The 15,920-nt window shown below is 34.4% G+C and overlaps 2 protein-coding genes across 2 annotated transcripts; one reads left to right on the top strand and one right to left on the bottom strand.

The window, feature by feature from the left end:
• Positions 1–5,217: 5,217 nt before the first annotated feature.
• LOC111402776 lies at positions 5,218–6,296 on the bottom strand. The gene is made up of 4 exons (XM_023031111.1): positions 6,094–6,296; positions 5,786–5,950; positions 5,532–5,696; positions 5,218–5,439 (listed from the first exon to the last, which is right to left on the bottom strand). Exons 1-4 carry the CDS (start codon positions 6,166–6,168, stop codon positions 5,356–5,358), a joined length of 489 nt encoding a protein of 162 aa, XP_022886879.1. The 5' UTR covers positions 6,169–6,296; the 3' UTR covers positions 5,218–5,355.
• Positions 6,297–13,002: 6,706 nt separating this feature from the next.
• On the top strand, positions 13,003–15,535 carry LOC111400661 (L10-interacting MYB domain-containing protein-like). The gene is made up of 5 exons (XM_023028056.1): positions 13,003–13,038; positions 13,142–13,522; positions 14,514–14,564; positions 15,073–15,104; positions 15,196–15,535. Exons 1-5 carry the CDS (start codon positions 13,003–13,005, stop codon positions 15,533–15,535), a joined length of 840 nt encoding a protein of 279 aa, XP_022883824.1.
• The last annotated feature ends 385 nt before the right edge of the window (positions 15,536–15,920 follow it).

Here is a 15,920-nt window from a genome sequence, read left to right as displayed (position 1 = left end):
AAAAAAATCTGATTTTTGAAATTTAGGACTAAATTTCACTGTTCCAACCCTAAAATCTTCCTTTAATCTTAATATTTTAATATGAAGTTGGCTCTAATACCACTTGGTGTAATTTTATGAAACTTTAAATCTTAATAGCATGAAAACCTAATTAATTTATTACCAAAATCCTTCATGTCAAATCACCAAGAGAATTATGAAGTGTGGAACCTACCTTAATTTGTTGGGAATATTTCTTTAATACTGGATCTTAATTCCGGATCTTGAATCTTGAATTTTGATTATTAATTATTTTGATTCTTAAGTTATTGATCTTGATTTTCCTTCTTGATCCATAATCTTCATTCTTATATTGGGTTCTTGAACTCTTCAATCTTTGTTCTTAATTGTGGATTTTGAATTTTTCTCTTCAATACGGAAAGCCTCTTTTAATTCTTGTGTTGGTGAGTTGACACAAAAATTGAGAAATTATATATGAATTGGGAGCTATAAGCCTATTTATAGTTTCCATATATATTTTGTCTATCATAAAATATAGTTCTAAAGAACTCTGATCTCCACACATATAATCGGTCCACACTTTATATAGATATCCAAAGCCCATTACTTAACTCTTTCACTTTAGTTTTAAACTTAACTTTAAGATAGTCTTTATACAAAATTAATTACGACTCACATGTCAAATTAAATAATTTCCCAACATTAACTGCACAGAAGATTTTCTAGGCGAAAGCACAAAGCGACAAATTCTGCCGTGAGTCAAGCAGTTGCTTGTGATCACTTTCACCTCTTTAAGTTAATTTTAGTAATGAAAAATCGACTGTATAATATGAATTAGGCTTGTTCATCATATTTAAAAAAATGCTTTATTGCTCAAATTTCGCATTAAATGAATAATTGACAGATTATGCAAGGTGCTAATTGAATAGAAAAGATTCATCACAATTTGTATATTGTAAGACGAGAGTTGCTTCAGAACCCCGGGTTCCGTTCCAGGGTCGAGGTGCTGCACCGTTCCAGGGTCGAGGTGGCAGCACCTCGACCCTGGATCTTCACACATGCGGGCCAGCACCTCGGCCCCTGGACTGAATCCCGGGATCTCCAGCTTTTTTCTTGTAAGACAAATTTCACGAAAGATCATTCGAAGATTAGTCGAATCTTTAGTACAATGCAAACTTGTTGATTATGTTAGCAATGATTTAGGATCGACTTTTGAGATACTAATGTGTAAAGTTCAGAAGCCAAGTAAATGAGTAACATGTAATACATTAAAATATACAAAATATGAATAACGAAAACCAACTAGAAGATATTAGGAAGAAGCAATAAGGGATCATTAGTAGTTAAAGAAATAATTTATTATGGAGTTGAAATTCACACAGGTTCAATTTATTGTAATAAAACGGTTTCAATATTATATATGGTGTAATAGACTAGTGCCATGCAACAATAGAATCAGTGATATCCAACAGAAAACAAACCACAGACCAGGCCAAGACAGCCAGTGAACAAATTACCTTTCGGGCAAAGTCATGGATGACCAATAAGCTTATAATGGATTTTAATTGGTAGATTTATTTATTTATTTATTTATTATTATTATTATTTTTTTAAGTTTTGCAGGTTAAAAAATAAAAAAATAAAAAAATAATTCTCATTGTAAGAACCAGGCTGGGTTGGAAGTTGGAACTGACATAATTTGATACAGTTAGTATGGGATCATTACACAGCTTGCATAAGTTGAACCTGTGAATTAAGACTCAAGAGGGCGTTTTTGTTAGAGAATAAATGAAACTTCAGATGGAAACTATATTTGATAGTTCGATATGTAAAAGAGTTATGAATAAATGCTACACATTTTAGATAAGTTTGAATAAAAATGGAAATTATATGTTAAGAAGAGTTGTTTAACTTATACAGAGATAGAAATACTTTTTGATGTATGTGCTTTACAACATGTTCAGCACTTTGTTCATATATCTCTAATCAGCATATTTTATGTCAATGTATATACATTTGCAGCAAAAAAAATAAAAAAATGGAAATTATATGTTAAGAAGAGTTGTTTATATATATCTATATATATATATATATGCTTTATGGCCTGTTCAGCAATTTGTTCATGATAGCTATCAATATCTCTCGTTAGCATATTTTATATCAAAGAATATACATTTGCAGCAAAAAAGGAACCTATTTGTTAAGAAGAGTTGTTTAACTTATAAAGAGATAGGAATACTTTTTGACGTATATACTTTACAACATGTTCAACAATTTGTTCATGACAGCTATCAATATCTCCAATTAGCACATTTTATATCAATGAATATACATTGCAGCAAAAAAACCAAAAAAGAAATTAATATTTAGAACAATTTAGGAGTTAAATTGCTTTAATGATGACAGTTAACTATATTGCTAACTTAGAAATTAAGTACATTTACATTTTTCTTCAAAATTGCCTCAACACGCATAAGGTGCTTTGGGACAAGTTGCGTCTTCTAGAAGGGCATGCAAAGAGCACATAAATAATATTTTGCCCTGTTTGGAGGGAATTGAAATCAGATTTTTAGAAGATTATGATAAAAGTTGAAAAAATATGTGGTTATATCATTAAAATTAATTTTGACTTTGAATTTAATAAAAATTTAAATTTTAATCCCGACCAAATAGGAGTTTAGGCACAAAAGTCGTAGAAGATAGTTGATATGTCTTGTAATCTTTCTAAATTTATTAATCATCACTCTTAGTCCATTCAATATTATTTGTTACAAATGAAACATAGTACTCTTTGAGTAATGTTCTTTATCATCAAGGTTGGCCTCGAGAATTTTGAGGCATCTAGACGATTAATTATTATAAAGCCCTTCAACATAATATTTTATTTTACAAGTTTAATAATATTTAAATATTTAAATAATTAACACTTTTATATTAAAAAGAAGCTGATCAACTCAAATTTGTGACTAAATACAAATAACAGTTGTAGGTGATCCAACTGCTAGTTTATAACCTATTAATGCATCGCATGGTCCACATCAAGGGCTAAGAATGCCAATAAAAACTTTAGGGACATCAAAACCTCTCAATGGATCTTTTTATGCTCCTATTCAAATTTCTTGTATGCAGTACTTCAAATTTAAAAGTTCAATCAATACTAAATAGAAAGAATTAATTTGTATAAGTTCACCTAGTGAACTAACTAGAAATAGATAATTTCATTATTTGCATGCAAGACAAGATTAATGATGTTTCTATCATCACTAAAATATCACACTTAATACATTTACTAAAAAATGAATGTATTGTGACAGAATTTAGTTGACAAGAAAGAACAGAAAAAATGCAATTCCCAAACTGTTCTCTACACTCGAAGATTATTGTCCTTTCGTTTTTTCACCTTTCCTTTAACATAAAGCATCAAAGTAAAAGAACCAAGTTGAACTATAATAAAAAACAAAACCAGAAGAGAATAATAACAGAAAAGCAATTAGCAATGATTTTCAATTTATCATCGTCAACAATATACTAACCAAATTGTCCATGTTTTTTCTGATTCCAGCAGGACATGAAGCAGATCGTATGAAAATTTATCTCTGGTTAAGGCTTAATATTCTATATGGATGAACCTAAAACACAACATCACGCTTCAATTTTTAGGAATCATTCTTCCTAAAAACCACCCTTAGGTATTTAGAAAAACTAAAAAAGACAAACGTTTTTTAACTTTCAGATTTTGCAATAAAACACGACATAAATTTAAAAAAATAATAAAAAAATCTATCTTTCTAATTGAGACGTTCAGCTACTCAATGTCAAACTAAACACAACAAAACAAAAGGATCGAATTAGATGCTAAAAGCCTAAAACAATTGAAAACATGTCCTTTTGTTTTTGTTACCTCTATAACTCTATATACTATCAAAACAAGCAAAACGAGCTTCAATTGTTGGCGCACGGAGAGGAGAAAGGTGCGAAGACTCCTCAAAATCAATCGAATTTGATATAAGAAAAAGAATCCGATGTCCGAAATGCGGAGATTCGAGTTTTCCACGACGGATTTGGGTGGTCGGTTTCTTTATATATACCTTTTTTTTCTTTTTCTTTTTTTTTTTGGTTTGTTTTTAAAGGGATTTGAGGGGTTTAGGATTGGGGGCAGTTCTTGGGCTTCTACTTTTAGAGGCCCCTTAAATTTGAGAGGCCCAAGGCAGGCAGGGCTGGCCCTGAAAATGATACAATGTTTGTATTGAACTGTGTAAATATTTATGTTTTAGAAATTGATTTACTAAAGTCAAGGGTTGAACAAAAAGTGAGAATTAGATACACAAAAACAAAATTTTGGCGTGAAACTGCCGGTTATCGTTGCGAATCGATTTTGATGATTTTAATCAATTTTAAAATTTCTCCATTTGATATTTTTCCTCCTACCAAAAAAATTGACAAATAATTATAACTTTTAATTAAAAAAATCTAAAAATTTGATCTACTAAAGCCTTCACTGGGGTGTGTTTGGATTTGAGTATAAGATTTTGTAAAGTTTTGATAGATTTGGACAATTAAAATAATTTACATTAAGAGTTGTGATTATTTATCAAATTCAATGATAGGAGGAACAATTTTCCTTACCAAATGAACCGTGCTAGATGATTAGGGCCATGTCGGCCCAACCTCTTGTTCGAATTGGAACGACGTGAGCCTGTACGAACAACTTTACTCTCTTGATAAATACTAGATGACAGATTATCATGACAACACATTACCATTTACTTCATTGACCGAAATGGTTTACATTGCCCTTGAAATCTATAAGTCCTCATTGCATACTTCGTTATTATGGGTGTATATTAAAATCTATTAAAAATTTTAAGTCAATGTCAATAATTAATTTTAATCATATATTTCATCAATTTTTATAAAAATTTGTTAAAAAATTTATTTTAATCTACACCAAATAGAAACTATATCTTTGACACAATAGAAGTAAACGTTATAATAAAACTGAAAAATACATATATGTTTGCTTTCCAGAATAAACCCTAATCATCGATTATTGTGAAGTGTATAAAAATAGACACCCACCCCTCAAAAAATTTATCATGCTTTGACCGTTAGAATGGAAAATGTATAATGAAAAGAAATTGTGGGCTGATCTCGTCATGGATAACACATTTTGAACACACACACTCATCAATTCATCTATAAAGATCAGCTTAAACATGTAAGGCGGTTCTCATCGTAACCAACTTTTCCCCATACCCAATTTTCCAATATTTTTACATATAAGCAACTTATAAGTGCTTATTTTCTCATTTTTCACTCTTTATTTCCATAGCTGGATTGAGAAACATGGCAAAATTAACATGTCAATGGAAATCGGAATAACCCGAGCCACTTTTTATGCGCTTTTTTCCTGCGTCGTCCACTGTTCTGTTGGGCGGTCTGCTTCAAGGAAGCCAGAAATTTTTAGCACATTCGGTAAATGGACAGTATGGAAAAGAAGCTAAAATATTGTATCGTAATGTATAACTTACTTGAACTGCAGGAGGGCCTTCAATTTCTTGGGTTGTGATTATTACGTTCTCATCTTGCCTTGTTTCATTGCACAATTCAGAATCTAAATTCCTAATCCCTTGTGAAACTTGAACTGTTGAAGAGCTCGACTTCGATGTGTTCCCTTCATCCATTTCCAGGCTCAGCTGCACGGAAAACAAGCATATATATGAATATGAGCTTCTAAATCCTAATACTAAATTTAAGTCGGCTACATAAATAGGGCAGTCGAAACCTGTAATACTCGATTTTCAAGCACAGACAGCCGTTCCATAAGTGTGCCTTTTTGGTGAACTTCCTCTAGAGCCGAAGATAGATCTTTGCACTCATCTTTTTCCACAATAGCAGTAGAAGAAAGTTCTCTTCTTGATGAGCTGTGCCTCTCTTCTAAAAGTTGCAGCTGAAAAATAAAAAGTTCATCAACCATCACGAATGAAACATGCTTAAATTTTATGATCATCTGGTACTATTTAATCCACCCTATCAAATACATGTTAGGCCATCCAAGACGATATAATTTTTGGGACCAAAAAAAGGGATTACCAGGCGATCGAGACGATCTAATCTCAGGATAACAGGCAAGAATGTAGCAGTTTCTTGCATTTCTTGGTGCTCCATTCAACTTTCTTTCTATAAAGCTATGTAATATTTTTAAGGATTTTTTGTCCAAACACTCTCTCTCTCTCTCTCTCTCTCTCTCTCTCTCTCTCATGCTAGAACAAGATATAAAGAGAGATCAAGATGTGGACAGACTTGCGCCGTAGTGTTAGATTTCAAAGGCGTTGAAGAATTGAATAGAAGATAGAATTCAACTGGTCATTGATTGAATGACAACGACCATCCCATACTTCGTTTGTCATAACTCATGGATCTCACCCTTTTCTTTATTCTTATCTCATCATGGCATATCTCAACATCTCTCTCTTAAACACATGCTGAAACAAAGAGATATACGCGCATGCAATAATCGTGCAGTAAACACAAATTTACATGATTCGGCAAGATTGTTTATGTTCATGGGAGATAAATTCACTAATTAAATCATCAAATCGCAATTTTTTTTGACTCTCATTGTTTGTAATTTTTTACCTTCAAGTTTGAGAATCGATTTGTAACCGTAAATGAAAAATTGCAGAAATTAAAATGGAAAGAACACAAAGATTTTTTGCCCTCAAAAGGGCCCGGATGTTCAGTCGTGAGACCTAATCACCCGTTGAGCATCCACTAAGGAATTTAGCTCAAGATCCACTAATATCAACCAAGAAACAGTACAAATGTGCGAAGAAATCTCAGATTTCTTCGTATTTCTCTAGCCTCTTTTCAAAACAGAAAGAACCTCACAAAATCAGTATATATCGATTATACTAAACAATCATATTCTATCACTAAGAACAACCATTTCAATCACAAAGATTGATTTCAATTTTAGAGATCAAAACCTTAATTTTCACTCAGAAAATGGAGAGAGACGAAGAGACTGAAAGAAGGATCCAGAGAGTGTGAATAGTGCCAAGGGCAAGTATATATCTGATCAATTCAACAGTCACAATCGAAGGGTTGGAATGTAGCCACGTGGACTACAGATTCACACTTCCTCAAAGAGGCTAATGTCGTGTTTCCGAAATACAATTTGATAAAGGGCCAGCAACTCGATTATCTATTATTGGCCTCAACAAAGATGCGGTCAGCCCAAGATTTAATGAGGCAGCCCAGATTTCTTAACAATCTCCACCTTGTTGAGTTGAATCTTGGTCTTTACTAATGGATCTTGTTACTAAATCAGTTAACTTCACTTGCTCTAAATTCCTGTAAAACAAAATAAAAGTAAAAATAAATTAAATCAGTTAACCTTATCATAAACAACACTTGAAGTTCTAAATTTATCACCCCTTTATGTAATATTTAGAATCTTCAAGCATAATTTAAATTTGTTTAGAGGCAGTACTTTAATTCCCAAATCAGAGGGATTGAACTTTGTAGGAATTTTAACCAATTTGATCAAACCTTTTTCGACCATATTTCGCACAAAGTGAAATTTTATGTCTACATGTTTGGTTTTATCATGATATAGAAGATTCCTACTAAGATATATTGTACTTTGATTATCTGTATAAGTGTTAACAGAATTATTTGCAAAGCCAATTTCATTTAGTAAACCTCTTAACCAAATGCTTTCTTTAACAGCATCACAAGCTGCAATATATTCAGCTTCTGTAGATGATAAGGCAATTAATTTTTGTAGTTGTGACTTCCAACTTATACATCCATTACATAAAGTAAAAATATAGGAAGATGTGGATCTTCTCCTATCTAAGTCATCAGCAAAATCTGAATCTGTGTAATCCCTTAAAGTTATCTCTTCGTTGCTTCTTCTATACATTAGACCTAATTCAGATGACCCTTTTAAGTATCTTAACGTCCATTTTATTGCAAGCCAGTGAATTTCACCTGGGTTGGCCATGAACCTACTTAAAACACTAATTCCATGTGCTAGGTCAGGTCTTGTACAGACCATGAGATACATGATAGAATCTACAGTGTTAGTATAAGGTACTTTCTCCATTCTTTTTAATTCATCATCTGTTTTAGGTGATTGTTCACTAGACAGTTTAAAGTGATTAGCAATAGGAAGAGTAACAGGTTTACAATCGAGCATAGAAAATTTTTCAAGAATTTTCTTCACATAAGATTCTTGTTTTAGCACTAATATGTACTTATCTCTATCTCTATCTATTTCCATTCCAAGAATCCTTTTAGTTTGTCCTCAATCCTTCATTTCAAACTCAGACTTTAACTTTGATTTAATGAAGTATATTTCATTTCTATCATGACAAGCAAGCAACATATTATCAACATATAATAACAAGTAAATAGATTCAGCTCTACCTAAACCTTTATAAAAGAGACAGGAGTCATAACAACTTTTTACAAAATCTATAGTCTGCACAAATGAATTCAATTTCAAATACCATTGCCTGGGAGCTTATTTAAGCCCATAAAGAGATTTTTTCAGCAAACAAACATTTTCTGATTTTGATTTAATTTCAAATCCTTTGGGTTGAGTCATGTATATTGTCTCATCAAGATCACCGTTTAGAAATGTTGTTTTAACATCAAGTTGATCTAATTCCCAGTTGCAATGAGCAGATAAAGCCAGTAAAATTCTAATTGTAGTGTACTTGGCCACTGGAGAGAATATTTCATTATAGTCCACTCCTTCTCTTTGAGTGAAAGCTTTAGCCACTAATCTGACTTTATATCTCTTATTTTCTGAGTTTGAATCTCCTTTAATTTTAAAAATCCACTTACAATCTACAATCTTTTGATTCTTAGTTCTATTGACCAAAATCCAGGTTTTATTTTTAATAAGGGAATCCATTTTCTCATCCATAGCTTCCTTCCAAAGCTTAGAATCTGAAGAATTAATGGCTTCATCAAAAGATGTAGGTTCAGAATTTAAGGAGTCAAGTGCAGAAAACAGAGTGACAAACTCCTCATTATTGAATCTGGTGGATGGAATTATAGTTCTTCTTTCCCTATCTCTAGCTAGCTGATAATCAGCAAGAGTATTTATTGAAAATTCAGATTCATTTTCAGAATCATTTTCCTCATTGTTTATTTCAGATTGGGAGTGCTCCACCTCAAAAGAATCATCTTGATTTACAGCATTTTCAGGTTGAACTTCCAGGATGGTTTTATTCTCTGGTGCAGATTCAGAAATTTTAGAATCTTTAGATTTTATACAAGGCATGTCATTCTCATTAAAGATGACATCTCTACTTATTATTATTTTAAAACTTTTTTGGTCTTTAACCCAGAGTCTATAGCCTTTAGTTTCCTCTCCATATCCCAAGAAAACACATTTTTGGGATCTAGGCTCAAGTTTGCCTTCACTTTGATGGGAATAAGCAGCACAGCCAAAAACTTTGAGTTTACTATAGTCGGGTATTTTTCCAGACCGTAACATTTCAGGGACTTGAAAGTCAATAGCACTAGATGGACTTCTATTAATTAAATAGGTGGTTGTGTTTAGAGCTTCACCCCAAAAAACTTTTAAAAGTCTAGAACTATACATCATCCACCTGACTTTTTCCAGCAGGTTTCTGTTCATTCTTTCAACAACTCCATTTTGTTGAGGGGTGTATGTTATAGTTCTACATCTTAGAATTCCAACCTCTTTACAAAATGAGTTAAATTCAAAATTGCAGAATTCAAGACCATTGTCAGTTCTTAATGCTTTGACTTTCTTGTTTGTTTGATTTTCAATCATAGATTTTCATTGCTGAAACTTTTGAAAAGTTTCAGACTTTTGCTTTAAAAGAAATGTCCATATTTTTCTTGAATAGTCATCTATAATGAGAAAATAGTACCTGAATCTACTTAAGGTGTTTACTGATGCTGGACCCCAAAGGTCAACATGTAAGTAGTCTAGTATAGAAGTGGATTTATGGGTTCCGGTTTTAAAGGACAGTCTTTTCTGTTTTCCAATTAAACAGTTTTCACAAAAGTCTAATTTTTCAACATTCTCCTTTCCAAAACATCTCAGTTTATTTAAAATGATTAATCCCTGTTCTGAAATGTATCCATTCTTTTATGCCAAAGTAAGGATTTGTTAAACTCACAGTTTGAGGCAGTGGTACACTGACTTAAAACAGGCTCAGCATGGACAGTGTAAATTCCATTTATTTTTGGAGAGGAGATGACTCTCTTTTCTCCTAAAGTTAGGCTTATAAGACCCTTGTGAGTATTGATATTGTATTTCTCATCTAATTCTCCCAAAGAAATAAGATTCATTTTGAGTTCAGGAACATATCTTGTATTTTCTAGTTCAAGAGTATAGTTGTTATCTAACAACAACTTAACTTTACCAATACCTTCTATTTGACAACTTATGTCATTTCCTATCTGAATTTGCCCTCCATTGAGGTCAACAAATTCAGATAACCATTCCTTTGAAGGACACGTGTGAAATGTGCATCCAAAGTCAAGGACCCACTCTCTGGAGTCTCTTTTGGTGGTATTAACAAGAACCACCCCCTGGATATCAGGTTCATTTTTGCAGGCAACAGCTGCAGAACCATCAAATTATTTCTATCCTTCATGTCTGAAATTTTCTTAAAACAGTCTTTTATTAAGTGACCTGTTTTGCCACAGTAGTAGCATTTTCTAGTTTGATTCTTTGGTTTCACATGATTCTTATTCTTGTCTTTGAGCTTATAAGTAGAGAATTTTCCTTTCTTATGAGGATTGGTATAGTATTGGTTATGTTTCTTATTGTGATTTAGCTTTTCTTTTATATAAAGCCCTTCACAAGACTTAGAGTCTTTTGACTCAACTTTTAATTCAAGTTCCTTATTTCTTAAGGCTGATGTTACTATATCCTTAGTAAGTTCTTGCCCCCCATATTCCAAGGCATTTCTAATGTCTCTATATCTTTCACTAAGAGAGTTTAATAGAGCAACAACTTGTTGGTCATTAGAAATTTCCTCATCACAATTGTCTAAGTCCTGAATCATTTTAGTGAATTTGTCAAGATTTTCTTCTAAGCCAGATGATGGGTCAAATCTGAAGTTGTAAAATTGCCTTAAGAGATAACATTTATTTGGCATGGATTTAGTCAAGTAGAGTGATTCTAATTTTGTCCATAAAGCCTCAGCAGAAGTGGTTTCTTCCACTTTCCTAATCACACTATCAGACAGATGAAGAAAAATAGTACTCCATGCAGTATCATCTAATTCTCTCTTCCTATAAGCTCTAATTTCAGCAGCCCGTGTATTATCAAGGGCTTCAGCACATCTTTGTTGTAGTAGCAGTGCTCTCATTTTCTGGTGTCAAAGACTAAAATCCCCAGTACCATTCCATGTCTCTATTTCTAGCTTATACACACTTGACATGTTGTCAGGTAAGTATGCAAACATGCAACTATGCAGTACACAGTATATATATGATTCAGACAGATAATTGTAAGTAACAGACAGACAGATTTCTGAACTGAGTAGGAGAATGCAATTATTCCTATCTAACAGTAATTCAAGAAACCAAGTGTTAATTATGAAAAGGTCTAAGGAGTGGTGACCCTTTTTAAATCCACTGCTCCCTCAGATTCTCAGACCTTCAGTGGGGTCTTGGACAAAGGAAAGCAGAGGAGAATCACTTACCTTAATAACCAATTTCAAGATTAACAAGAAACTAGTAACAGATTAAAGTACAAGGTTCAGAAATATACCAGAAACCGAAATGGTAAAAACTTCAGTATGTAAATTGTGACCAGACTACTGGAATGTAAGCAGCTTTTCACTGCAGAAGCAAGAAATAAACGAGTTACTAAAACTCGATAGGAACTCAGCTAGAATCGGAATGAGTCAACTCAACTCGCCAAACTCAGTAAAGTCAGACCACTCAGGCAGACTCAGTTGTGAGTCAACTCATAAATTGTCCAGAAACTCAATAGCGAGGAACAATTCTTCAGTGAAATCGATGAACTGAGGAGAAAATATTCAAAGCAAGTATAGATCCAACCAACAGTTGAATCGAAAGTTTAACTCAAAGTATCAAAAAATTTTAAACATCAAATTTTGCATTTGAAACAAAGAAATTGTAGATCTGGAAAAAGTTTTCGAGAGAACATAAAAAATAGGGCTTGAAATAAATTTTTTTTTTTAGAAATCAAAAACGGTTTCATAACCAGAAGCTCTGATACCACTGTTATTTTTAACCTTCAAGTTTGAGGATCGATTTGTAACCGTAAATGAAAAATTGTAGAAATTAAAATGGAAAGAACACAGAGATTTTTCACCCTCGAAAGGGCCCGGATGTTCAATCGTGAGACCTGGGCTGTGTCTAGGCGCACTATTTTTCCCAAAATTAAGTGATTTTTTTTATCGTTAATGCGTCCAACGATCACAATTTCATGTTCATACTGGTATTTGAATAAAAAATACTGACACCCATGTCTGTTTCATTTTTCCATTTGTACCCTCACAATTAATGCCAACACCAACCCCATTTCTCTATCGTCTGCAAAATGGAAAAGCAAAGATAGAGAACTGTGAAAACTCTTCCACTCCATGACGGTGCCGACACCACTGCTCCACTGGATGATGCCACCGACACCGCTCCTCCTCTGGACGAAGCTGCCAACATTAATTGCTCTCCAGTGGCTGCAATATCTTCAATTTTTTGCTGGTCCGACAGTGATAAAACATTTCGGACGCCGAGATCATTTTCTGCAACAACCCGGTCGCCCCACCCTACTCCGACGACAGCAGCGGCCGGTTGATGGAGCCCCTGCCAACAGCTTCAACCCCGAAGATGCGTTGACAACGTTCGCCTTCTCCGACCACCGATTGAAGCAACTCCACAGTCACATTCGATGCCCACAATCACATCCTGCGCTCCCAGTTTCTCCGGCACACACACGATCAGGTGTTGGAAAAAAACTGCTCACTAACAATGAACAACCATGGACCCAGTCACGTCCCCGGTACGGTACTCGAACTCGAACCTTTTGTTAATTTTTTTTATCACTGTAGAATGCCATGATCGTTGATTCTACTGATGGAAAGTAACAATTTTTCCTCCCATTTTGTAGCAGCCAAATTTCGGTTCACACCCACACCCGAACTCCTCCACATCATATGGCCATCACGTTGACAGCGAATCGGGGCCTCGCAAGCATGCACAATTGACTGACTATGAGACGCAAATTTTTGTCGCCGCCTGTGAGACCGTCATCGCTGACGAACATCGAAATGGGAAGTGCTTCACCAAATTTGGATGGCAGACATTGGTTCACTTATTCAACACCAACTCCGGCCACAATTGGAGTAAGCAGCAGCTAAAAAATCGATGGGATGCACTCCGCTTGAAACACAAGAGATTCAAAGAATTGATCAATAGCAGTGGCGGTGCGTACGACACATCCACTGGCTTGATCAATGCCTCGGCCGAGTGGTGGGATCGAAAGACGAAGGTACTAGCATATACTCATCAGTAATAGCTATGTTTCAAAACATATTGCGTACTTGATATCCAAAATTGGAAAGGCCTGAGTTATTCCAGAACCGGCTGTCCTTGTAGTATAGTGAGGAATATGTTATACAGGCATGTGACAACTGTTTGATAATTCTATTGTTTTATTGAATGATCAAAGTGAACAAACTACTGATTAACGGGACAAGATATGTATTGATCTTGGACAAAATGTTGTCCATTTTTTTCATAGGAGATGCATGCCCTTGATTTGGATGTTTTGTACACTATAACCCCTGTTATAACACTAATTCCACCACGTACGAAGTGAATTGTTATGGACACCCTTTCGATTATTCCGGCCTATGATTATGAGTTTTCTAGAGTTCAAAGTATGAGATATTGCAACACCATCCGCATGGTTATCTGAACACAATAAATGTAGCATTCATTCTCATTCGTCCACTCGGTCAAATACATGTACAACATCTACTATAGCCATATGCACCACGTCTGTACCTCTATCTACTGCAAGAAATAGTCTGTGTATTGTTTAAGCCAGTGAAATCAGTGATAAGTTCCTTCTGTCTTTCCCCTGCAGGCTAATCTGGAACTATATTTGAGCCTTTTATACGTATAAAGAGCTAAATTCCAGCACCAGGAATGCTGCATATCTGCTGGCAGTATATATATATATATATATATATATATATATATATATTTTCTTTCTTGTAATAAACTCGAGCAAGCTTTTTATTTCTCTACGTATGTGCTTCGTATAGTTGTCGTTCATGTTTCAAAGCCTTGTTGTAGAGTTGGACCTAGCATTGTAACTGTGTTTATGTTTCGTTCACACATTCATGTGCATGGATAGGAATGGCTGACATTGTTGCTATTTTGTGAAATGGATGCATTCCCCATTTTTTTCTAGCCATTTGTATTTGCTTCTCTCACACTTTGTTGTGAACCTCGTCTGCTTTGTATTGCTTCAGGAGAGGAAAGAGTACAAGGACAAGGATTGCCGCGAGTTGTACCGATACAAGGTTATATATATAATAATTCCTATTCTTATATTCTGTTCTTGATCATAATATAAGTATTCAAATTCTGTAATTGTCTTATTAAGATACATTTGATCTTCAAGTTCTAATAGTTCTTTATTATCTAAATTCATTCCTAATTCTTTTGGATAGATTATTTTATCCAATTCTTCATCTATTAATTCTAGATGTACTTGATTTTGGAATTGTTCATTTTGTTGTTCTTCAGGATTGGTCTCTTCTTCAAAATCATTCTGTCTTTGTACTTAATTATAATATAAAAATCTTAAACTAGTTCTTCCATAAATATCTTTATAAGTTAATGCTTCCTGTGGTGCTATAATTGTTTCTTGATTTTCTAAAAATCTATCCATATCCCATTCTAATCCGCACACACACGGTCAGGTGTTGGAAAAAACTGCTCACCCACAGTGAACAACCATAGACCCAGTCACGTCCTCGGTACGGTACTCGAACTCGAACCTTTTGTTAATTTTTCTGATCACTGTAGAATGCCATGATCGTTGATTCTGCTGATGGAAAGTAACAATTTTTCCTCCCATTTTGTAGCAGCCAAATTTTGGTCACACCCACACCCGAACTCCTCCATATCCCATGGCCATCATGTTGATAGCGAATCAGGGCCTCGTAAGCATGCACAGTGGATAGACTATGAGACGCAAATTTTTGTTGCCGCCTGTGAGACCGTAATCGCTGATGGACATCAAAATGGGAAGTGCTTCACCAAATTCGAATGGCGGACATTGGTTCACTTATTCAACACCAACTCCGGCCACAATTGGAGCAAGCAGCAGCTAAAAAATCGATGGGATGCACTCCGCTTGAAACACAAGAGATTCGAAGAATTGATCAACAGCAGTGGCGTTGCATACGACACGTCCACTAGCTTGATCAGTGCCTCGGTCGAGTGGTGGGATCGAAAGACGAAGGTACCGTCATATACTCATCAGTAATAGCTATGTTTCAAAACATATTGCGTAATTGATATCCAAAATTGGAAAGGCCTGAGTTATTCCAAAACCGACTGTCCTTCTAGTATAGTGAGGAATATGTTATACAGGCATGTGACAACTGTTTGATAATTCTGTTGTTTTTTTTTGAATGATCGAAGTGAACAAACTACTGATTAACAGGACAGGATAAGTATTGATCTTGGACAAAATGTTGTCCATTTTTTCATAGGAGATGCATGCCCTTGATTTGGATGTTTTGTACACTATAACCCCTATTATAACACTAATTCCACCACGTACGAAGTGAATTGTTATGGACACCCTTTCGATTATTCCGGCCTATGATTATGAGTTTTCTGTGGGATGGTTTTCTAGAGTTCGAAGT

This window comes from Olea europaea, chromosome 10 (genome assembly GCF_002742605.1).
Source record: "Olea europaea var. sylvestris chromosome 10, O_europaea_v1, whole genome shotgun sequence".
Taxonomy (NCBI): Eukaryota; Viridiplantae; Streptophyta; class Magnoliopsida; order Lamiales; family Oleaceae; genus Olea; species Olea europaea.
Note: the sequence above shows the minus strand (reverse complement) of the source record. Positions and strands in the feature narration are given on the sequence as shown.